The sequence below is a fragment of the Lissotriton helveticus genome, chromosome 3_1 (assembly GCF_964261635.1).
Source record: "Lissotriton helveticus chromosome 3_1, aLisHel1.1, whole genome shotgun sequence".
NCBI classification, from domain to species: domain Eukaryota; kingdom Metazoa; phylum Chordata; class Amphibia; order Caudata; family Salamandridae; genus Lissotriton; species Lissotriton helveticus.
Window position 1 is genome coordinate 1,021,905,374 of NC_136061.1, and position 26,018 is coordinate 1,021,931,391.

A 26,018-nucleotide genomic window follows, 5' to 3' on the forward strand; every position below is an offset into this window, starting at 1 on the left:
CCTCCCTTCCTCCCGGGCTGGTTTCGGTCCTCTGAACCACCACCTCCCGGGAAGGCCTTAGAATAACAAAGAAGAGGGTTCATGCCCCCCCTCATGAAGTCATTAATTGCCTTGGGGACAGCACTCCCCAGTGCCGGCCATATATGTTCCAAGGTACCCACCCTCAGGACATAGATGTTTGCTTTCACTTCTCCCGCCAAGTGAGAGCAAACAGTATGTCTGTTCACAACAGGTGGGAACAGACTTTTCATCTATTTCACAGGTAAACAAATGAAAGGATTGCTCCTGCATGCAGGAAGCAGCACGTTTTGGTTTCTCTCTGCGGGTGGGAGCAATGCTGGCGCCCTCTGCAGGCAGGGAGCCAGCAGAAACTGCGGGGGCATTAAGGCTCCCCCCACAGTCCCTAACACTGCACATGTTGTGGGTAGGGCCAGGGCATCCAGCATCAAGTGGCTGAGCTCTGGGGAATGGGGTCACCGGAGCTGAAATTGGCCCGAGGAAGGGGGGGCTGCTTGCCCCCCTCCCCATTAATTACTGGCTGAGGCCCTAGGAGATGAAGCCCCTGGAGCGGGGGGCACGAGGCTCCCCTGCCTCATTAATTCTTGGCAAAAATCGGCCCCAGGAGGGGGACTGAGCAGCCCCCCCTCACCTTCTGGAAAGACCAAATGATCCTAAATTCCTGGGTTCTGTGAAGGCAAATCAAGTATGTTTTCTCTGCAATTTCACATTAAAAAAGATCTGAAATCCTCTGGTGAGGTGAATGCATCATTGATCTATTGGAGCACAATCTGTAGTGACTGTGACAATGGCCTCTTTCTTGGCCTCTCCTGGTGAGAGCAGAGTCCATGGTTCTCCCTTTAAATTACTATGAGTATGTAAGTGTGCAAAATCACCTGGAAGCCTTGCCCTTTTGGCCCTGCCCCGTCCACCTTAGTAGTATGCAAAGGTCTTCCTGCCATTTACCAGTATGATGGGCAACTTACCAAAAGGCCCTCCAGCACGTTTCCCAAAAATGTTAGTGATGCATTCTTGATACCAAAGAGTTTGAGGACACCTTAGCCAAACAAAGAAGCACTTAAGTTATATAGTTAAGAGGAAGTACCCTTGTTTGGTGGAGATTGACTTCTTTGTAATCTCGTCATCTTCTCTATAGGAAAATTCATGTTATCGCAGATTTCTGGGAGAAGACGCTTGACGAATACTCACATTGCCAAAATTAAGCTCACAGAAGGTCACTGGAGACATTTCCTCCTGGTCCATTACGCAGCTGTAGTGTAGAATATGCACTAGACATTTACCCAACAAGTTAGCACTTACTAATTAACCTTTAGAAAGTACTCCATTTGGGTAGATAGTTTATGCAAAACGGAGGACTCTTGGTGGATAAAGGCACAGGTGAGGTTCTCTTCTGGCCCAGTCACTCACGCAGCTATTGACACACTCTCTCAGACACTCATACACCCACTCACACATCCATCCTTCCATTCTCACATCCACTCACAGACCCACACAGCCACTCATACACCAATTCACACACCCATACAGTCACTTACAAAATCACTCATTCACCCACTCACATACCCATACTGCCACTCAACCACAAAACCACTTACAGACCCATGCAGCCACTCACATACTCACTCACTGACCCATACAGCCACTCGCACACCCACTCACAGACCCATACAGCCACTCACAAGCCCCCTCCCACACCTAAATAACCACTGGCAAACCCACCCAAACAGTCAATAACACACTCACTCACAGACCTATACAGCCATTCAGACACCCAGTCACTGACCTGTGCAGCCACTCACACACCCACAAACCCATTCATACACACACTCACAGACCCATACAGCCACTCACACACCCACTCACAGACCCATACAGCCACTCGCACACCCACTCACAGACCCATACAGCCACTCACACACCCACTCACAGACCCATACAGCCACTCACACATCCACTCACTGACCCATAAGCCACTCGCACACCCATTCACACACCCATACGGCCACTCACACACCCATAGAGCCATTCCCACACCCATACAGCCACTCACATCCATACAGCCACTCACACACCCACTCAGCCCCTCACACACCCACTCAGCCCCTCACACACCCATTGAATGACTTATTCTGCCACTCACACACCCACTCGCAAAGGTTACAGGTTACAGTTAGGAAATAAAATGTAAAAAATGATCGAAATTCACTAAAAACAAAAAAAGGTTACAGGGCGTTATTGTTGGGAAATACAATGTTAAAAAATAGAAATTAACTGAAAAAAACAAAGGTTACAGGGACGTTATAGATATGCTCAGATTTAACATGCACAAAACCATAGAAAGTCAGCAATTCTAGTTACCTGAGCTCTCTATAACTTACACCCCCACAATGCACTGATTATAACCTCATTTATTACACCAATCATGACTTGATCAGTGTTTTTTTCGATAGATAGATAGATAGATAGAAATATGTGGGTACGTGTGTGTGTATACACATACATATACATGTATGTTTTCATAGTATTCTCAAATGTTAAAAAACATTTATATAAATATTATTATTAATTGTTGCACTATATATATTTATTTAAAAACCTATACACACACACATATACATGTGTGTGTGTGGTTGGCTATTTATATCATGTAGATCTATTGTATTAAATATCAGTGGAATTTATTTCATTTACATCATATTAAATTTATATATTAAAAATGTTACATTTACCGCTTTAAACTCTATATGAAAAATCAATATCTTTGTATATTTTTGGATGATATTAAAATGGTATGTTAGAAACTGACATTTTCTCCTACTTATAATATCCCTTTAACCTTAGTTTTTTATTATATACAAACTCTCTCTCTCTTACACACACACACACCACTGTCTAGTTATACATGCTTCGTCGTTTCCATATGAAGAGCATTTTTGTGTTTACTAATAACTCTTGTGCTGTTTGACGAATTGTCGCAAAACTTTACCAAATTAAAATTCATCCAGCTCATCTCCTTCCTTGAAAGTTTCAGTGTGATCCATCAAGAAGGGCTGAAAAAAGGGGGAAGTCATAAAAACAGTTTTTCCCCCATGCAGTATCCATAGAGAAAATTGGACAATGATGGCGTGAAAGCGGCTGAAAACAATTGCACCAAAGCTAGATCTATACTCAGAAAGCTTGCTTTTTTGATTTAGTGTAAACCTGTTAAGTCATTTTAAAGATAGCAAATATCTAGACCTTGTGCAGCGGGCCCCCTAACCCCACCCCCTCTCCCCAGTACCGACCCTGTTGCACATGGCCAAAGGAGGGTTTTTTTTGTGGTTGTTTTTTAACGTTTTCAAAAACCTTTATTGAAGCATCTGCACACAAAATACATGCCTGTCATATAACAGTACAAAGCGCAATGGAGTCGCACAGTATTGGGCAAAACAAAACTGCTCCAGAGAACATCCAAACCCCCTCTCCCCCCCTCCCTCCAAGTGAATAGTGTGTGACTGAACAAAGCGTTGTATACACCAGAGCGCTGTGTTAGCAAGGACTTTGCGCCTTCCCCGCCATCCTCAAGGTGAGGCTCACTGTAATGTCAAGCGAGAGCTCACATGACCCACGTCTGCCTCTGGTCACCACCCAGCCATGATCCAACTCAGTATGTACTCACTCCTTACTGCACTGCGGTCTCCCATCGTGATCATCCCAGGCGTCCCCCCCACCAGTTCGAGGGCCACTCCAGCCTATCTCTCCGCCCCAGATTCCTGTGTATCGTCGTTGTCTGTGTGTTGTTTGAGGAGATATGACACCAAGGGGCCCCAGATGTCTTTGGGACGGGATTTGATGGGGAGTTGTTTCGCATAGCTATGTAAGTGTTCCTGCCAAGTGGACAAATCTCTTATCCATTCTTTGAATTTGGGGGCTCTCCCTCGTCCCCATCTACATGCTACCCTCCGTTTGGCTATCAGTAGCCTCATTGCAAGAAATTTCTTGTGTACAGTCTGTACCGTATGTGTCAATCCCAAGAGGCCTATAATTGGGGACGCTGTAATCTGTACTCCCAACATCTCGGACATCCCCTCAAAGACCTCAATCCAGTAAGCTTCTACCCTGGGGCACTGCCACGCCAAGTGAATGAAGTCATCCCCATCCCTACCACACTGTTCGTATCGATCATGTTCGCGTAGCTGGAAGTGGTGTAGTTTGACTGGAGTGTGATACAGTTGGTGGAGGAATTTGTAGTGTATTAGCTGCAAGCGGCTGCTGCCGGTGACCGCCTCTGTCTGCAGGCAACTCCTCTCCCATTGGTCATCGGTGAATGGTTCTCCCAAATCCTTGTCCCAATCAGCCCTCGCATGCAAGGGTAAGGGAACACTTCTAACCTGTTTATACAGCAGGGAGATGACGTGTGGGGGTGCTTCAGCCTGTAGTAGCGTGTGGAGTGGGATGAATATGTCTGGTTCCGCCGGGTATGCCTGGGTAATCGCTCTGATGTTCAGCCTAAGACGAGGATACAGGAACACGTCCATGCTAGTGGGTGTGCATTCTCCGAAAAACTGCTCAGAACTGCGGAATTGTCCCTCTATGTATAAGTCACCCCATGTGTTGTACTTCAAGATGCGCAGCATTCTACAGCCCAGTCCTTCGCATGTGACTTGCAACAGAGGGCTGTGTTGCATTGCCAATCTAGGGGAATACATAAGGGGGGACTCCATCTTGCGCGCTATCCATTTCCAGGTTGTCACAGTGCAGTCTACTGTGGATGGGTCCCTGCCACGTTCTTTTACCTGTGTAAATAGGTACCCCTCAGTAGGGACTGGGGCCATATAGCCGTCTTCAACCGCCAGGTGCGCCATGAATGGAGGGGGATGCAGCCAATGTACTGCAAAATGTGCTTGCACACAGTAATAATACTGCTGAAAGTTGGGGACATCTTATCCTCCCTGATGATAGGGCAGCATGAGAGTCGCTAAGGTCAACCGAGCCTACTTCCCACCCCATATAAGTCTAAGTAACTGTGTGTTACGGGTACGAAAAAAAAGCTGCCCAGGTGGTACGGTATATTGATAAATAAATAGAGAAATGTAGGTAAGATCATCAGTTTAATAAGGGATATCCGCCCTGCCATTGAATGGGGTAGCTTCAACCAGTTGGTGATGCTGTCAGTGACTTTATCGATGGCTCTACCGTAATTTTCTCGCATCAGGTCTTCCTTCTTCCTGGTGACATGTATTCCCAAGTATTTAAAATCCTCAGTCTCCCACTGTAGCGGGTAGTCTAGCTGATGGTGGTCCGTCTTCCCAGTCAATGGGAATATGGCTGATTTAGCCCAGTTAATCTGGATCTCTGAAATCGCGCCAAATCTCGTAATTTCCCTCAGTATTGGGTTGAGATTTTCTTGGGGCTTATGTACATACAGTGTTATATCGTCCGCGTAAAGGGATATTAACAATTGCCTTGTAGGGTATACCAGGGCCCCGTGTTGGTGGTGCGGTCTTATTTTTGCCGCTATGGGTTCAATTGCCAGCGCAAAAAAGACAGGGGACAGTGGGCACCCCTGTCTCGTGCCTCTAGAGCTGGGAAAGCCCTCAGTCCTAGTCCCATTCAGCAGCATCGAGGTGCGTGGATTGGAATATAACAGTTTCACCCAGTTAAGGAAAGAATGCGGCATGCCCATGTAGCTAAGCGTGCCAATAAGGTAATCCCATTCGAGTGAATCAAAAGCTTTGGTGGCGTCGAGGAAGACTGCCACTGCGACGCTATTAGGATCAATGTCTTGCATCACGGACAACAGGGTTCCAAGATTGTGGACAGTTGCCTTATTGGGAACAAAGCCTGCCTGGTCAGGTAAGACCAGTCTCTCCATCAGATTTATTGTCGCAATTGAGAAGCGACAGTGGCCGGTAGGAGTCACAAGAAGTGGGGCACTTCCCGGGCTTCAGCAAGGCAATAATCTGGGCTTCTCTCATGGTCTCCGGTAATATCCCCTCATCCAGCGCCTCGTAATAAACTGTCTTCAAAATAGGGGCTAAAATGGTCACAAAGGTCTTATAAAACTCCACGGGCAAACCATCAGTGCCCGGCGCGCGTCCCGACTTCATAGACATGATGGCCTCAGTGATCTCATCCACTTCCAGGTCGAGATCAAGGAACTTCCGCTGGGTATCGCCCAGCCATGCCAAAGCAGTATCCTCGAAATAGGTCTGCAGTTCTAAAGGGGGTCCCCTCTGGGATGTGTAGAGTGTCTTATAAAAACTCACAAAGGTGTGCAATTGCTCCTGCAGGTTTCTATATGGCCGTCCCTCCTCATCTCGTATTTCCACAAAATAATTAGCAAATTTAGGGGAGCGTACTGCATTTGCCAACGCTTTTCCGGGCCGATCCCCCTCTCCAAATATCCGTACCCTATGAGTTTTCCCCCGAACTGGCATTCCTTTTCAGCCGCCTCCTCAAATTCAGACATCTTAGTACGGAGAGCTGCCATGGTGACTCCGGTCTCCTCCCTCCCCACCAGGGCCCTTTCTAGAGATTTAAGTTCTCTTTCAAGTGTATGTAATTGTTTGCGTAGGTCCTTCAGAATGCCCCCCCCTCCTCCTTGGCGATGCACCAGCCGTGCACCGTCCCCGTAAAAGCCTCCCACACAAGAGTAGGCTGGAGACTGAGTTTACATTACGCTAAAAAAATTCTCAAATGTCCTGCTCCAGTTCCGCTCTAAATACCTGGTCCTGAAGATGCAGGGGGTTAAGTCGCCAATGAAGATAGGGGGATTGATCGCCTTCAGCAGCTTATCCATTTGGAGCACGTGTGCACTTGTTGAAGCAGCGCCATCTTCCAGGTCCGACACCCTGGTTTCAACTTCTTTGAGCCTGTGGTCATGTTGCTCAAGTTTGTTGACCACTGAGTCCATTCTTGTGTTCATATTATCTATCTTGGCATCAATAGACGTAAGACTTTGCTTCATTCCCAGCAGGATCTCCTTCCAGTCCTCACCCTGCTGTTCCGGCGGGTCTGTGTCTGTGCGTCCAGCCGAGCTGGACCGCTGCCCTCTGCGGGGGTCGAACGAAAATTTGGCCTGTTTAGGTTCATTGCGGCTCATTTTGAGTATGTGGTGAGGCGCTGCGCCCTGGGTCAACCCACTGTGGTCCCTGCGTAGGTAGTGGCTTCACTGCGATGTCTCCTTCACGTCTGGGGTTGTGCGGGGCAGGTTTGTTACCGGTCTCAGTGTTATTCCTGCGTGTCGTTCCATCCCCAGGACGTATCTAGCAGCTGAGCGGAGGGAGAAGCCAACCGTAGCTGGGGGGACTATGCGCCCCCTTCTCTCCTTTGGCTTGCAAGCCTCTCGCCTCGGTGGGAGGGAATAGGTGGACTGCAGCAGGATGGTGGCTGCCTGGGGTCGCGTGGCCTCCTATGTTGAAGCGGAGCCGGTTAGGCACCCAGCACACCAGGCGCCCCGCACTCGCGGCCCCCGCGGCCTCCCCCGTCGGTACTGCACGTGTCTCACCTCTCACTCACCGGGGGCAGGTCTCCACATCACGAGCCGTGCCGCCGCAAACTTTCTTCAGTGGCCTCAGTCATAAATAGCTGCACGGGTCCATAAGCAGCGTCTCTCGCCGCCCGCAGCACACAGCCCTCGGGTGCCTCCGAGGACCGAAACTGCGGGGGGCCCACAGTGCAGGGGCCTGCCGATCCCACGCTACAGCAAGGCCAGGCCGTCCCAGAGCTTGCGTAGGGGATGCCGCCGCCACAAAGCTCCGGCGTTCTGTTCAGCCGAACGCCCGTGAAGTTACCAGCAGGTATCTCGGGCGTGTGGAGGCTCAGGGCGTCCGGACTTGGTTCCACGCAGGCAGGAATGGGTCCGCTTCCCGTACGGGTGCACAATATGTGTGTTTAGTAATGAAGGATGGGAGTTATGTTGATTATTCCGCCCGGGCCGGCAGGAGCTTCGCTAGTGCGCGGCCATGTTGGTCATGCGCCCTCTAGCGCCCCCATGGTCAAAGGAGGTTGGCTGCAGACATATCATAATAATATATTACTTTATGTGATAAAATACATAGAAGTTCACAACACAGTTTAAAGTGGTGTTAGATGTATGTAAGATAGTATGATTTTTATTTTTCATAGGAATATACTTAGAAAAGCAAAGGTTAAAGTGGATAAACTAGCAAGATCAAGCTTTGCTACTATAAAAATGCTTCGACAAATTTTCCCTCATTTGGGATTTCCACACAACGTCCAAGCTACCATCTCCCTTGTTCTGTCCAAACTCGATTACGCCAATAGCCTCTACCACGGATCACCTTTAACGACCATGAAAAGTCTACAACGAATTCAGAACTCGGTTGCCAGACTACTCTTGCATATCAAACCGCGAGACCACATCTCCCCTGCCCTGAAAGCCCTGCATTGGTTACCAGTTGCCAGAAGATCCACGTTCAAGCTGCTTTGTATCACCCACAAAGCAATACATGGAATGGGACCGCTCTTCATCAGGAATAAAATCACCAAACACATTCAACAAAGGAACCACTGCTCTAAAGCAGCATCTCGCCTCAAAATCCCACCATACAAGAAAAAACCATGGGTGGCACATCCTTCTCTGTTCAAGCAGCCAAACTATGGAACTCTTTACCACCCAGCATAAGATCCACCGACAACCACCTTATCTTCAGAAAACTACTCAAGATTTGGCTCTTCCCCACATAAACGCCATACGCAAACAGAAATTTACAGCATATCCCTCTGTATTCAAGCATTTTTTTCCACTATAGATATGTACCTATCTTTGTGTATTACTTTGTATAAACATCTAAAATAATTATGTTGTAGTGAGAAAAAATAATAATAAATAAATAAATAAAAATCATCTTTGGTCTACATGTACATACTTCCATTGTTCATCTATGTACCTTCCATGTACTTGGATCTGTGTGTCTGTTACTTTTCTCCTGAAAAAGCATATGCAATGCACTACCCGATTTCTCATCCTGTGCCTCAATCAATATCTTTAATCTACATATACTTACCTTCGTTATGTATCTATGTACTTTCAATGTAATTATGGATCTATATATTTATCACTTTCTTATAATTTAGCATTTCCAATGCACTACCCTATTTCTCAGCCTATACTTCGCTCAATATATCTTCTAGCCCAACCTTCTGACTCATCTCAAACTTCTTCTACTACTCCTTTCAAGGCACTACCCTATCTCTCATCCTATACCTCTATCAATATATAACTATACATCCATTCTCTCATTTATCCCAAACGCCATACCACTGCTATGATTGCCAAAATAACCCTTTCTAGACTCTCTCCTACTCTACCCCTCCTTGCATCATCTGACACTTCTTTTACTATAACGATACCCTAAAACAAACCTTTCTAAACTCTTCCCTCTGAGTCCTACCCTCCAAAACTCTTTTTTACTCATACAAAAGCCTCCTCCTATTGCTAAGACCTAAAAAATAAAAAAAATCAACAAAAGAAAATCTTTCACTCTTTTATCCCTCCACTATCCTTTTCAATCAAAATTAACAGACTAACATGTTCACTTCTCAAATTCCATATTAAACTATACTAATATGCTACCCAAATAACTGAATAACATATCCAGTACTCAAATGACTTCATATTTTTTTTACTGTACTAATTTTCAACAGTAATCCTTTATGGGTTCCGGAGTGGTGTGCTACTCGCCAGGAAAGCGATTCAACACCCATCAGGGGTAACAAGTGCTATATGAATGCAAATCTTTCTTCCCCTTTTATCCCTCCGCTATCCTTCTCACTCCAAATAACTGACTAATATCTACCACTGAAATTACTTCATATTTCACCATATTAATTCACCACTAATCCTATCTAGGCTTCCTGAATAGTGTGCGTCAACAAGCACTATATAAATACAAACCTATGTCCTCCTCTATCCTTCTGCTATCATTCCAAATCCAAATAACTGACTAACCTATCAACCACTTAAAATATACTTGCATGTTTCACTATACTAATTCAACACAAATCTTTTATGGCTCCCGGAGTAGCGTGCTACTCGCTGAAAAAGTGCTTCAATGCCTCGTCAGGGGTAGTAAGCGCTACATAAATGCAATTACAATACAATACAATAAAATACATAGAAGTTCACAACAAAGGTTAAAGTGGTGTTGGATGTATGTAAGATAGTAAGATTTTTATTTTTCATAGGAATATACTTAGAAAAGCAAAGGTTAAAGAGGAGTTATATGTTGTTTTTCTAATAATAAAACAAATTACAGTTCTAAAACAAAAAAAACTGAAATTTACCTGTTATAGATAACTAACCTGAGTGCTTGGGTTTTGCTTGAAGTGGTTAAAAAGTTTGGTATATCTGAATGGTTGGTCCCACAAGAGTTCCAAGGTACAGAACCCACAAGAGTTCCAAGATACAGAAAATTAAAAAAATTAGGACCTTTGGTTCACTGATGGAGCTTTTTCTCCTGGTGGCCATTTCAGTATTGCATCCAATCCGACTAGCTGTCCATAACTGAGAAGAAAATTTTTCAACTGCCGTTACAAATTTCGGGGACTTTGTCCCTATGTCCTGAAAAAGTTTTTAAAATAGGGTACAAGGGGACTGGGTAGGGACACCATGACCTGCATTCACTTGTGTGGGTGGCGGAGGGGAGGTCCACAGTTGACCCCTAAGGGGCCAATTTTTTCTTTTTTTTTCGTACCGTAGGTATCTTGGTACTCCCACAAGACCCACTGGGAACCTCAAGTGAGTTACTGGGGTGTTCCAGTGGGAGTCACTGCTCAATCTGTAACCCTATGGTACTGTAGTGTCATGCAAGCTTCACCAAGGAAGTTTGCATAGTACCGAGGTAGCATGGGGTTGAAACTTGTGTAGTGGGTATCACGGTATCAAAAAAAAAAAATATTTAATAGAAAGAAAATGTGGGTTGTAGGTCCTTGGTGAGGTTGGGTGGAGGTGGCAAACCACCTCCATTTGATGGCCGAAAGCTCTCCGTAGCATGGTGTTTGGCAACCTCAGGTGGATTCATTGCATGTCCAGGCTAGAGGCCAGGCCCTGTGGCCATCCCACCATTGCGCACAGCCAAAGATTATGTGGCAATGCATGGTTGGGTGTTAGTACGCAGAACACAAGTCAAGGCCCTCGGTCAGTAGCTGGGACTTGGGCTCCTGCAGCAGTGTTCGGCGCAATGCCTGGCCAGAAGCCATGCCCTCTTCCAAAATCCTGCTGCGCACTGCCAAAGGCCATGCACAGCATGGGTATTCACTGAATAGGATAAAAAAAACACAATAATTCACAGAAAAGAAATAGCTAAAGTGACGTTATAGTTAAGTATAGTAATATGATCTTAGCTTATGTTTAAAAAATATCAGGAACTTGGTGTTGAACTAATGTTTTTCTTATAGAAGCATGTGCACACCATATTTAGGCAGCAGCATGTTTTGTTCCTACTTTTACTTTTTTAAGTTACCATACATATGCTGTTGAGTGTATGTGTGTTTTATTGCGGTTGTGTAAGAGGGTGAATGCTAGTTTGATTTCAGTGGATGAATGGTTGCATGACTGCAAGAGTAGGGTTGCCACCTGGCCGGTGTTCCACCAGTATTTTAATGTCCCGGTCGGTACAAAAGTAAGCAAAATTACCTGAAGCCGGTATTTTTAACCCTTATCAGTACATACTTCAAACAGCAAATATAAATAATAAGTACTTTTAAAGGTGTCCTAGATCCTCATTAACGATCCCTGGCTTATAATTAAAGTGAATAAAGGCAGAAAAGTAATGTCACAAATGAATACATACAATTTTGTTTTAAGTCCTATTTAGCATCAAGTCTGGGCCTTTACAATAACAAATGGATGTACCGTTTCACTTGGAACGGTGGCAACCCAGTGCTAGAGTGAGTGACAAAGTGCATGTAGGATTCCTTACTGAGTACGAATAACAAATCAAACCAAATACCATTTGTAGAGCGCCTGGTTACACCAAACTGTGTGTCCCTGCACTAGAATCTGAACATCAGACAGGAGAAAAGGTAAAAGACAAAGCAGAATCTAAACTAAAAGCAGAGGCTAACAAACATAGAGCTAAAGCTAGATAACATACAACGAAAACCCAAGTTAAGGTGCAAATAGCTAGGTTTTTAGTTGTTTACGAAAGGTTTGTTCCTCTGATTCAGATTAAGAGGCAGAGTGTTCCATTTTTTTGCTGCTAGTTAGCTAAATGATCGCGCTCCCAATCTGGCTCTTTGAATTCCTGGAACCTTGACCAAATGGCTCCGTCTGGATGTATGACGTTTCAACGCATCAGTACCTCAGTTTTATACCCATTAAGTTGTAGGCAATTATTGGACATCCAGGATGCTCGCTCCTCTACATAGTAAAAAATGGGAAGCCGCTGCCTCGGTGTCCTGAGATAGAGTAACAATAAGTTGCGTATCGTCCGCATAAGACAGTTGCCACATTGTGTTTTTCCACAATTTCTGCAAGGGGACCAATATAAAGATTAAACAAGGTAGGGCTCAATATAGAGCCCTCTGGAACCCCTTCCACGAGGGGAATACTCTCTGACAAAAAAGGATGCTGAGCAACCCGTAAGCTACTCTCAAGAAGAAAGGATAGTAGCCAGCACCGAGCTAAGCCCCTAACACCGCATTGGCTTAACCTTCGAAGAAGTATATTGTGTAATATGGTGTCGAAGGCTACACTTAAGTCCAATAATACTAGTGCGGAAGTTTGTCCTGCATCCACACACCTTCTCAAAGTTTCAGTGGCCAGGAGAATGGCAGATTCCGTTGAGTAGGAAGCTCTAGAGCCTGACTGTATAGGGTGATATAAAACATTTGCATGAATGTAAGTAGTAAGTTGTTTATTCACCACTTTCTCCGTGAGTTTAGCAAATAGTGGTAGCAGGGAAATAGGACGTAGATTTTCTAGTACCATAGGGTAAGCATAAGGTTTTTTTCTGAAGGAGAACTGTCGCCTGCCTCCATTTTATCTGGACCTCGCCTAGGCGAAATGAAAGTGAGTGAGTGAAGAGTCACTTTCATTTATAAGTCAGACACTATTGCATTGCTTATTTATATTGTAACATATTTCTGCCTTTCAGATCTGAGATCTTTAGATGTGAGGTATCGGAGACTCGGGGAGGGGGGCCCCTCCACATTTTGCTGGTGGCAGAGAAGGGGGGCATTATTTTATGTTATACCAACGTTAGTAATTACCGATATTTCATTGCTCATGATTGATCTAAAAAACGCAGCAGATCGAAACAACTGCTTACACCTTTGGGCTTGCCTAGACGGGAATAAAACGAATAAGCATAAAAAGGCACAATTTGTGTAGGAAATTGATTTCCTCGTCTTTCACATCACCCACGTTTGTGGGTACTGGCAAATGTGTTACAGACATGTGTGGTGAAGGGTAGCAGGCTGTCCTAAGCAGTAATCAACATACTCGTTTGATTTAGGCCTCATTTGGGAGTTTTCCTAGGGGGTTGGGACTTGCTGGACCTACTGTTTCTTCGTTGTTTTGTGTGAAATGCTAAACTTTAATTAAACTATTTTATGTTAGAAAAAAATCTTTTTTCGTCATACCGTCTGTTGTGTTTCCTCCTTAGGTGCGAAATGTCAGGTGTATTAAATGCCATAAGTGGGGTCATGTAAACACAGACCGAGAGTGCCCGTTGTTCGGTCTTTCAGGAATTAATGCAAGTTCTGTTTCCACCGATGGATCAGGTAGGCACAAAATGTTACAGATTTTTATGGATTTAAATTAATCTTAAAACGATCATGTTGAGTGCTTTGTCAATTTTGAAAACCCAACAATTTACACCGCATAAATAGAGCCAAACACCACAATGCCAGGGGTTGCGGAAGTGACATCACACTCCCTTTGATCTTCAATGTCACTCACACACACCTACACACACTTTCACACCTACCCACACTTTCTGACACAAATACAAACCCACACACTAGCATGCACACAACATACATTTAAAAGCATTTTTTTTACTTACCTCAGCTGCCAGGGAAGGCCATATTCCGGATAATTATACTCCATTTTTTGTATTGCAATAATACTGAATAATGAAACATTATTACTAAAGTATACAAAAAGTGTTGGGTGGAATGTTTGAACTAATCTCAGTCACTGGTGATTACTCGGACCGATTGCCAGTGGCTGAGATCCATTCAAGCATTCCATCCATCACTTTGTTTTTTGACGCTCTAAGTGTGACTGGTATGCCCAGACTTGGGTCCTGTGCTCATTCACGCTATACCTGGCTGATGAGCCCATAATAACGGTGAAACCAGTCCTGGGTTGCTTGTGTTCCAGCTCAGGGAGGACGTGGCCTGGCAGTTCAGGCTGGACTGTTCTATGAGAAGCAGATTCAAAATTCATTTGCATATCGCTGGATCCAAACTGAGGTGGAATGGTGTGCAAAAAAAGATGTATTGGAATGTGGCCCGAGAGCTCGCCATAGGCTGCTATTAATTCAAGCATTACATAGAATAACAGAACGTGCATTTGTAAAGCGCACGTTCACCCACTAAGGGACAGATGTTTATTGTTACCCAACTCAATGGCACTAATTTTATCGACCTCAAAAAGCATGAAAGCCTGAGTAGACGCGCCGGGAATTGAACCTGTGACCATGAAGTCAAACACAGGCCCTGCAGTAGATGCCTTAGTCCACTAAGCCACCAGACCTGGCATTCCTTCCATCACTTTGTTTTTTGATGCCTCTTTAGCTGTAGCCTAATTTGTGTATTATGTTTCAAATCATCCTGGTACTGCGGGCCTGATTTATTTCTTGGGGGTAAGATGACTCCGCTGCAACTGCGGAGGTGTATCCATACCTCCAATCTAATCGTCTGCCCAACCCATTTCAATACAGGCAGACGATTGCTGTAAACTCGGTGAAGCCTCCTCCATCTCCATGTTGGTTACACCCACGGAATAACTCCCACAGTGTGGGGGCATTTTTGTTTCAAAAAGGAACTCTAGCTTCAGGATTTTCTGTTTGAAAATACAAAAAATAAGTTTGAAGGACGGCTTCGTTATGTTGATGGAGCTGTGTGTCAAACTTTAAAAAGTATTGGCAGGAACTTCTGTAATGGTGGTTCCTGCCAATGCTTCAGAAATTACCTCTGGCTTGGTGGTCATTTCTAAATTTGAAGGGCTGGAACTCCGTCAGGGCGACTGAGCAATTTACACCGTCGCCCTGACGGAGTAAACTTTGTCCAGCAAAATTGAAATCACCATCTTAATCAAGTTGCAATGGTTTCTTCATCTTGCATTCTCCTAGTGATGGGGCTTTTAAGTCTGAATCTGAGAAAGGCGATGGCCATTCAATAAGTATAGTCTGAATAGTATCTCACATTCCTTCCAGCCAAAGGAAAATGCAGTGCAGAGATTTCGTCCACCGCCCACAACTTCTTCAAATGTACACCCTCAGTACTCAGTGCTTCTAAATTGAAGGAGTGCCAGAGTTTTAGAATCCAGACATATTCGTTTACTCATTTTCTTTTTTATTTAAATTCTGGGACATGTGCTCTGCAATTTAAGGGTCTTCCCCTAAGCTCAGTTTGATGGTTTTGCAATCTGTTAACACAAATAGTTATTTTACATTTTTGCGGTTTTTTTTAACCAATTTTTATGCTTCATTTGAGCATGTATGAACTGATTCATGACTGTTGGAGGAGCCAAAATAACCAAGTAATAAAAATGAATAGGCTGCATCTAATGTGGATTAGTTATACAGCAACGTCTACATTTTATGCGCAAGAAATACATTATCTGAAACTGGGCAGTTTACTAAATCCACAGGTGACTCAAATACAAAATGCAGCCTTTTCATGTACTGCAGAATGGCAATTGAGTAATATCTCAACAGTGAATAGAAAGAATTAGTCTTTTTTTCCTTTAAGGCAATTTGAGTAGATGTGGTTATCATGGGATAATCACACCCCTGGGGTACAGCCTTGTGTCTGTAATCTCCGAGGATTGTAATTATTTCATGATAACCACATCCCTTGGTGTTGTATTATTTTTCTTCTGAATTTCTTCGTTTCAAATACAAAGTAAGTTTCTTTGATCACTGGAAACTGTGGGAGCGTGCTAGGATGTTCACGCTGTGCGCGACTGTGAGACTTCTTTCTTGCAGTGGAATATCAAGCAATCAAAACTTCTTTAGTCTCAAAAGATTTGTGATCTCGGAGTGTTTTCATCAGTCAGGAGCAGAACAGTACGGCTAGATAATTAAGAAAAGGCCTTCTTAGAATTAATGCACCTCTATATGCGCTCGTTTGTCATTACAGGCAGCAACACATATGGGCCAGTAATAAAACAGCTTTTGCAAATCAGTCATGTACTCTGTCTTTATGCTAAAAAAAAATCTTTGATTGATGAGGTTGAAACTTGCGCTTTAGGTAAAAATAAAATGGGTTGGTGTTTGAAGCGTGGCTATCGTTAGCAGGTAGGTTTTTTTTTTGATTCCCTGGTTTGATGTTCTTTGGAAATAAATGAACGTGGAACAGCCCAGTTTGTCAGTAAATGGCTGTGCTCTTCCAAGAGCAGGGCTCCAATAGAATTACATCTTATTATAAAAGGATTTTTGTTTAAAGAAGTTTTGAAGCATATTGAGACACTGCAACAAGAAAGTCCTCAATCTGGTCTATAAGTGAGCCTACAGAAGGCTACGGGGTTGGCCAGTCGGCAGGCAGAGTCCAATAGAGTCGTAGGCGACAGGTCCCTTATACGCCTTGGCGCATAACATGGCTGGTATACAATGGAAGACGCGACAGTCTGAGTGCAGTAGGGTAGGCGGGCGTTTAGAAGCATTGTGCGGTGGTTCCTTCCACGCTGCCCTAAGAACAATCAACCATTCATCTCCTGTTTGCTCAGCTTTGACCTTTCCAACAGAGACATGGACTCCAGCTGTACACGTTTAGCGGAGATGCAGGGAGTGCAAAGAAACATGGAGGAGTTTTTTGGAGCCCTAGGAAAAGGCCACTGGAAAAGCCACAGAGCAAGACCCCGAGTGAAAGCTCCACACAGGGTGTTAGCTTTTTCTTTCTGTGGGGTGCCTGTACCTCTCTGGTCACTAGCTTTGTTATTGTTGTAAAACAGCTTGCATGTGTATAAAAAAGGCTCATAAATTGATTTTTGTGCAACCCTCGCTACATTAATGCAGTTTAAAATAGGAAATCAAGTCAACTACGGCTAGCGAAAAGGAAATGTTTGTGCATCCTCTTTATAGGATGCAAACAACGAAGAACACTTCGAAACAATGAGAAATGGGTTATACATCAATCACTACGCAACCACCGGGCTTTAAGGAAGGCAAAATATATCATTATAGAAGAATTACAGGGGCGTTAAGCCTTTCGATTGCCTGTACCATTAGACTGTAGAGTTAAATATAAGCTGTTATTTTGTGATTTTCATTTTAACTTGCATTTGGTGATAACTTGGAATATTATCATTTCATCGTGCATGCCAAGTTGGCATTTGGACCTCGGTAGCCTTTCTTATACGGTTCTTTTAATTTCTTCTCTGCTTTCAGATACAGACAGGAAGTGACATATTCTGAGATATGCCTTTTTCCTCAGGTCCATGATTTAAACACTTCCGATTGGTTTACTAATCTTTCATATGTGTTCTCTTGGGAGCATTCCATGCCTGTGCATATGCTGTTCATGGAAGAACTCGCGTTACTGGAGGCACGGTACTTGAGCTGGCCCAGCCCTTTCTTCCCTTGTTCTCAAGCGAGAACTCAGGTGAAAGTTCTTGCGAGTCCCCTTACATCTGCTTCGGTTTCAGTGCATTCTTGCCAAGATATCTGAAGTGAAGGGCAGACCAAGTCAAAGGCAATGCCTGGTTGGTCTTGGAAAAGGCTCTGGGCCAGAAACCCTTCCTCTCGCCCTTCAGCGAAGTCATAAAAGAAATCCCTGTCTCTAAACACAGCCCAGCAATCTCCACCCTCAACCTTACATATGTACCATTTACCATTAAGTAATCCTATCAATTGGAAGCTAATCTACATATCACCACAATAAAGCAACCAGCAAAAAAGCATTATACTTCTTGGTCATTACTGCTCATTCCATGGTTCTTCAAGCTCTTGATCTAGCAGACGCTCAATTTATCACTGAAATTTGGTCCCCTCCAACCTCCATCCCATCAGCATTCTCATCGCCGGTGCCCAAGGGTCTTATTTTTCAACACCTTCACCAAAAGCACGGACATTTATTGTATTTATTTAGAGTGTTATATAGCCCTAGCTAGACCTGAAGCTATTGGACCGCTTTACAAGTAGAGTGCAAAGGATAATTAGAGATACATGAGAGTGTATGTGCACTTCAAATGTGGTCAGCGGGAGCTATAAACAAAACATATTAAAATAGTGAGAACATACAGCCAAAGTACAAAAATAAAGCAAAAAGATAATGAAGTTACACAATACAGTACAGCAATAAGATAATGACATTGGTGCCAAAGTGGGACTGACTGGATCAGGAAGCTACAACAAGAGAGTCTGGAGTGGAGCAAGGTCTTTGGGCAACGTAGATAATTTGTTTGTGATTAGATGCAATTGTTGAGTAGCAAAGATTTGGGATCTCGTGTAAAGCAGTAGAAGGAGGGGGTGCATATGAGATCTTTGGGGAGTGCGTTCCATTTCCTCTGGACATTTCCTGAGAAGGAGTGAGACTGGGTGGATTTCATTTTAGATTAGAGGGTATTAGAAGAAGTGAGCTGGACCTTCTAAGTGTCCGGCCTGTACCAGCTCTAGTGTTTGATTTCTAGGTATATGGGGTTTTTAGTATGCAGAGCTTTGTGGGTGAGGCGGGTGGTTTTGAGGATGCATCCTACTTCAATGGGAAGCCAGTTTAGACTCTTAAGGGCAGAAGAGATGTGGTCAGACTGTTTTATTCCTGTGACAAGTCTTGCCGCTGCATTGAGAGTGGCTCTCAGGGTGCAAGATGACTTTTTAGGGTTCCAGTGATGATGGCATTTTGCCATAGTCTACTTTAGAGAGTACAAACAATTTCATTAAGGTCTTAACCCCTTAAGTGCTGCCGTCGGCCAACGGTCGTCACGGGCACTACCTCCCCAGTGCTGCGTGCGACCGCTGGACGTCCAGTTCAGCACCGGATAATGGACAGCGCAGCACTGGGGAGGTTTGTTTACTAGCTCCCAAGTGGTTAAGGTCATTGGAAGGGATAAAAGGTTTGATTGTTTTTACATTTGTTTTAGTGTGAAGAGGGCTCCTTTACCTGAGTTGTTGATGTGCTCCTTCATTTACCTGTTTTTGCCCAGGGTGACACCTAAGGATTTTACGGAGTTTGAAAGTGAAAGAGAGCAGTCTAGTGAGTTTAAGTTCTTGAGACATTTTTTGATTGGTAGAGTATTGTTTTTAGGGGAGAGGAGTAGAAGTTCTGTCTTGCTGGGTTTCAGTTTTAGGTGGTTGGAACTTAACCAGTTTTGTATCTTGTTTAGTGTGGCATTAAGATGGAGGATGTCTCTAGTAGCCTTTATTTTGTATTAGAGTTGGGTATCATCAGCTTAGAGGTGATATTTGACCCCTGCTTGTTACGTTAAGGATGGGTGTGACTTGTCCTTGTTGGAGGGAGTCGGGAACTCTGCCCGATGAGAGAGGGGAATTGATGATTTTGGTCCAAAAAGGAGAGATGATGTGGTTGCGGCTCTGTACTAAGGCGGAGGGGAGCTGGTCCGTAGTGTCAGATGTGGGCTTCAAGTTTGCAATTATTTAGAACATTTCATCTTTTGTCATCAGTTTGAAATCTTTCCATTTAGCATTGTTTTTTAGTTGGATTGGGATCAATAAAGGTGTTGGTATTTCTAGGGTTCTCCCCCTCCCCCAGTCTTTGTTAAGTTACATGAGGCGGTCTTCATGGAGATTTGCACGTCATTGGAGTAGTCAAGCTGGGATCTTGGTCTTGCGTCTGGAATAAGCGAAAGTTCGATTTTAGCAACTTTGTTATAGAGGAAGATGGTTATTTCTTCACAGCGTTCATTAGTGGCTATTGTTTCGTGATAGGGTAAATGGTGGTTTGTTGTTTGATTATATTGAATAGCTCCCATTGCCTGTTTTTTGCCCGACCAAGTTGTTTGCGAATGAAAGTGGCTTTATCCCTAAAGATGTGTTTTTTGTAGGAGAGACATACAGACCTGAGGAGTGCGAGGTGTGCTGATGAGGGGTTCTGTTTCCATAGCCTTTCAGTCCGTCTTCGGTGTCTCCTCTCATCGTTAGGGTCAGAATTAAACCAGGATCTGGATTGGATTTTCCTACAACTCTTAAGTTTGAGAGGGGCCACTTGGTCAAGAACAGCAGTCATCACTGAGCTATAGAGGGCAGTGAGGTCATCAACGGAGTTAAGGTTTGGTTGAGAGTATAGATGGCGCTGACCCTGGATTCTAGCTCCGTTAGTGGGATTTGCTTGAGGTTCCTTGTCCAGTGCGTGAGTTTATTGGCTGATGCTGGGCACGGACTGTGGTTTGCCTTGAGATAGAACCGTATGAGGTGTTGGTCAGACCAGTCGATGGGTATGATGGACTGAAGTCAGACAAGTTAGTTTCTGGAAATTATTCCATCAAGCGTAGAGCCTTTGTTGTGGGTCTGTTCATTGCAGAGTTGTTTAAGGTCATAAAATTCTAGAAGGTTTATAAGATTACTGCCTGTGGTGTCTTCTGTGTAGTTCCAGTGTGGATTGAAGTTGCCTAGGAACACATCTTTGGTGTCAGTAAGGGAGATCTTTGTTATTAGGTCAGTTAGTTCTTCAGTGATGAGTAAACGATCACCAGGGGGGTGATAGATTGTGTGTAGTGAGATAGGGGAGGTGTCTTTTATTGTGAGATCAACTCTGAGATATTTGAAGGTTGAGTAGTCCATGGATTCTAGTGTGTTCAGTCTAATTTCGTCTTTGTAGATGATCGCTAGACCACCCCCTGTTCATATAGGTTTGTCTCGCCTAATGATCGAGTATCCAGGGGGAGTAACTGCAAGTCCAACATGGGGGTTGAGTGTTCGTTAAGCCAGGTTTCAGTTAAGAAAGTGATGTCAATGCCGTTGGCTAAAATAGTTTTGGATATTTCTGTAGCATCTTTAACTGCTGATCTGCAGTTAAGAAGTATGCAGGAAAAGGAGTTTGAGTTGTTAAGAGTAGTGTGTAGCGTCTGAAACGTGGTGTATTGAACAGGTGGTCTTGGTGATGTATTAACTCAAGGGATTCTATTTGTGCTAAAAATTTCTGGGATTGAGGACAGAGGTTTATGGACCGATTGTTGCATATTAGTGTTGTATGATTTGAAGAGAGATTCAGCTTCAAGTGGGGATAGGGGATTGAGGGCCGGTATGGTCTGTGGGAAAGGCGGCTCAGGGGATGGAGGTCATGCAGAGTTGGCTGCTGACATAGGAAGAGCCTTTCGGGTGATTCCATTTATCTATCTTCGGATTGGGGTGGCGTGTTAGTTTGGCCTGGTTCGCAAGATCACATTTTACTTGAGAGAGATTCTTAGCTAGAGAATCAAGGTTTTTTTCTATGAGGTTGAGAAATAGGGTAAATATGTCAGGGAGGGATCTTGTTCTGTAAGGTGGAGGACAGGTGGAAGGTCCCATGTCTAGATAGGGCGGATGGAGTCCAGCTGGGAGGAGGACAGTGTCCTTGAGTCTGGAACTGAAGAAGGATGGTTTGGGTTGAGAGGGTTGCCAATTGGCAGTAGGTGTTGTGATCAAGGTGGTTTAGTTAGTGAGAAAGCTAGGCTTGCGATTTCTACTATCGTGACCAGTGAGCGCATCTAAGAGCTTCTTGTTGTTGTGGCTCTACCCTAGGGTTGGCGTAGTGGTGAGCAGACCAGTGTGCTCCTGTATATGGAGTATGATTGGGGTGCTGTATTTTATTTATTTATTTATTTATTTATTTATTTGAAAAGTTTTATATAGCGCTGGCTAGACCCGGAGGTATCAGAGCGCTTTACATGAGGATTAGGGAATTACAGGGTACATAGTTATATCAGTTGAATCAGCGAGTTACCAGTTACATAGTTACAACAGTTTGAATCAAAGAAACAGAGGGAGGAGGAGGGGGAGGGAAGGAGACACGAACGGGGAGACGAGAAAGACAATGTCAGATGTCAGGCTGGGTAGGTGATGGCCAAGGGCCCAGACTCCTCTATAGCTGCATAGGACAGCCCCACCGGGCATCGGCCAAGGTTGCTCAGGCTCCGCAGTAGGTATCTACATCAGTTGAATCAGTGAGTTACAGGATACATCGATAAATTAGTTAAAATCCAGACAATCACAGAGGAGGGAGGAGGGGAAGGGAAGGAGAAACGAACAGGGAGACGAGGAAGGCAATGTCTGATGTCAGGCTGGGTAGGTGACGGCCAAGGAGCCAGACTCCTCTATTAAAAATTTAAAAATTTATAATAAGGGTACTCCCAAATTTCTTTTTAGGTCTAGAGGGGGGAGAAAAAATAGCAAATATGGACACAGAACCTCTAGCGGTGCATGGTACATCATTGGAGTCCTGGGGGACAAAAGAATGTTGGTATAGTAAGGCTAGAAGAGATGGGAAGTGTTGGTCAAAAATGGAAAGATGATGCTCGGTCGCCTAAACTAGGATGTTATCCATCCTGAAAATGTGTATGTAGACCTCCCCTCTGAAGCTCTGGGAGGATGCAGTGGTGAGTTTAGTGCCATAGGGAATTTTGACTGTTTTTGTAACTTGTAGGTGGAAGGGGAAGGTTTTTCTTAATTTTGCTGGGCATTTCGAGTAGAAAAGGAAGTTGGTCTTTTTTTTATTTAAACTTTTTTCTGGCATTACTTGAGAGAATAATTGGATATTTCATGCTCTAGGAATTGGGGCTGTATCTCTCAAATGTGGTGACATGGGGTCTAGGGTGAGGATAAGGCATCGTTGTTGTAACCAAACCTCAGTGGGTGTTGGGGAGATGTCTGAGTGGTCATCATAAGAGCAGTCAGAGGTTGTTACACTGGACATGAAGACATGCTCAAATTAGCAGGATCATGCACACTACAGGCACTCTCTAACCTCACCTGCGTGAAATGTCTCACCTGTCGCTTTCTATTCTCAGCCTCCCTATCACTTTCAACCTGAATTAGAGACTTTCGAGACAGCATAACACTCTGACCAAAGAAATCACTGATCTTATCACAGATACATTTATCACTTCCACCAATAACTTCCACCTTTGAAATCAGAAACTACCAAGGCACCCTGCCACCAAGAATATGTAAAGGATGGTACTGTTAAACATATGTAACATCTAGCAGTATTTCAGCAGATCTACACACCTTCTACACAATATTGTCAGCCCCAATTCCATAACTGCGCTTAACTGCTTCCAACCAGAACATCTGGACTTGACAGATCATTTCTTTATCCCAGTCACTTCCCTTAATGGTCAGTGTTAGAAATTTGGTTTTTGGTTGGCTAGGGTATGCACCTAAGCCAGGCAGAACCCACCACTCTAGTCAGGGTAAGGGAGTTACACACATAAGATATCCCCTGCTCACCCCCTTGGTAACTTGGAATTGCAGTCAGGCTTATCCCAGAGGCAATGTGTAAAGCGTTTACGCAACACACACACACAGACACACAACCATTGACCCACTAGACACACCACAAAAGAGATCCACATACAGTTATATAAAACTATCCTTTGTATTGTACATAATAAACTTTAGACCATAATCACATAAATCACTGTGCCACTAGGCACTTGTCATGATGTCACATAGAGCATATACATCACTTTGCCAACCAGGCAACTGTCATAACATTACAGGTATTGCACTCAGTTAACTACTTATAGGGTGCACATGTCACAAAACATCATGCCAACATATGCAAAAACTGAATTGTAGCTGACAACCCTAGGGTGCCGGAAACATCTGTGCTTCTATTAGCAGGTTATGGTAATTTCTGTGAGCCACCACGATCATCAGGCCGGATGCGTAGGGCCGAGAAGCGCCTGTGCACTAATTCACCGCAATACGGTAAGGGTTTCCAGTTACCAATTACTGGATTTGACCCGCTTGTATTATGCACAGGAATTCGGGATATGTGCTTCTAACTGCAAGGAGTGCAGTAATGAAATGCTGAGACTGCTCAGGTCCACACACAGGTAATCCCCCTGTAAATACAGATGCAATTGCAAGACAGGGGTCAATTTGGGGAGACCTCAGCCGGTCCTTCTGCTGCGATCACGGCCACTAGGCAGCTGCCAGTGTCCGTGCCATGTAGATGCCAGCCAAGCCTGCACTTTGGCTCTTCCGATCCCAGCAGGGATCCTCCTTTCCCCAGAGCGGCCCTCGCTGTGCAGCCTCGTCGGTCTCTGCAACACGTCCACTGGACTATTACAGCAGGCTGCCCACTCCAGGTTGGGTCTCCCGCTGCCGGATTGCAGCGTGAGCGGCCAGCCCCTTGGGGCGACTTCCCACTGATCAGGGGCTGTGAAGCTGAGGCCCGACACCCGCCCAGGTGTCGAGGGCCGAGGCAGCGTTACACACAAGCTGCAGGCAGGAGCACAGCCAGTTGTTACCGGCAGCGCCTGGTGCCTCTCAGAACGGAGTGCTGCCCCTGGCCAGGAAGGCCTCTGCAAGAACAGTAGGTGGCCAGCAGCGCTCAGCATGCACTTGGTTCACATCAGCCCCAGTGTCAATAGAGGTCAGCGCTCTCACCACTCGGTTAGTCTCCCCACAAAGAAAAATGCCCACCCAGCGCTGGTTTTCCAAGAAACACAGGGCAGGATACCAAGCCCTGGGAGATCACAGGGGCACACAGGCAGGGAGCAGGCAACATGACAGCACACAGGGTCATTGCAAGCCAAGAAGCAGTCCTTCCAGCAGATCAGCACAGCAAAACAAAGTTTAAGTGGCGATTTCTCCTGGCAGCATAAAAGCTAGTCTGTATTGTCAGCAGAAGCTGGTTACAAGTCCCATGCAGTGTCTAAATTCATTGGGTCACAGCCCCAGTACTTACAGTCCAAAAGTCTTTGTTCTGGGGGGCACTTCAAACACGGTTTATAAGTGCACAACACCCCCATTCCCATCCCAAGCCCTGGCCCCAGACACACTACAGGGGGCAGAGACAGCATTGTAAAAGGCAGGCACAGCTCTATTCAGGTGCAACTCCTCCCATCACTCTAAATGCAGACCAGGCCTATTCAGGTGCAAGGGAAACTCCTCCGCCACTCTAAATGCAGCCAAGGTCTATTCAAGCTAGCGCTAAGTCGCCCAGGAAAGACAGGGCACACCTCAACCCCCCTTGTGACTGCCTACAGTGAATACACATCCCCTCTCTCCTGTCAGTCTAAACTAGACGGTGAATACACATCCAGGCAGGGCACAAAGACTCACAGGCAAACCGAAATGCTCACTTCTAAAAGTGGCACTTCTAAAATAGTAATAACAAATCCACTTTCACCATTAAGCAGGATTTATTACTACTATTCCAAACATACTAAACATGGTCACGATACCCGTTTCATATCAGAAATTACCACTGAAACATATATCAGGGAATCCCAATGCAAACCTATGAGAGGGCAGCCTCACAGCGGTGAGAAACCAAATAGACTGTTTGTCACTACCAGGACATGCCACACAGTTATGGCACATGTCCTACCTTTTACCTACACAGCACCCTGCCCATAGGGCTAGCTAGGGCCTACCTTAGGAGTGACTTATATGTAGTAAAAGGGGAGTTTAAGAAGTTTCAACCACTTTAAATGCCACGTCACTTCAGCAGTAAACTGCACATGCAGGCCCTGCAGTGACAGAGGCCTGAGACAGGTTTGAAAGGCTACTTTGGTGGTGGCACAAGCAGTACTTCAGGCCCACTACTTGCATTTAATTTGCAGACCCTAGATATATGGGATACCACTGTACAAGGGATTTACAGGTAAATTAAATATGCCAAACAGGGGAAGACCAATCTTACCAAGTTTACAA

At 44.7% G+C, this 26,018-nt stretch overlaps 1 protein-coding gene across 1 annotated transcript in view; it reads left to right on the forward strand.

Moving 5' to 3' along the window:
- The window catches only part of CIRSR (corepressor of RBPJ and splicing regulator), a 179,070-nt gene that overhangs the window by 120,483 nt on the left and 32,569 nt on the right, over window positions 1–26,018 (forward strand). Inside the window, exon 6 of the mRNA XM_078681545.1 lies at window positions 13,632–13,749. Within this exon, the coding sequence (XP_078537671.1) occupies window positions 13,632–13,749 (118 nt within the window). The remainder of the gene's footprint in view (window positions 1–13,631; window positions 13,750–26,018) is intronic.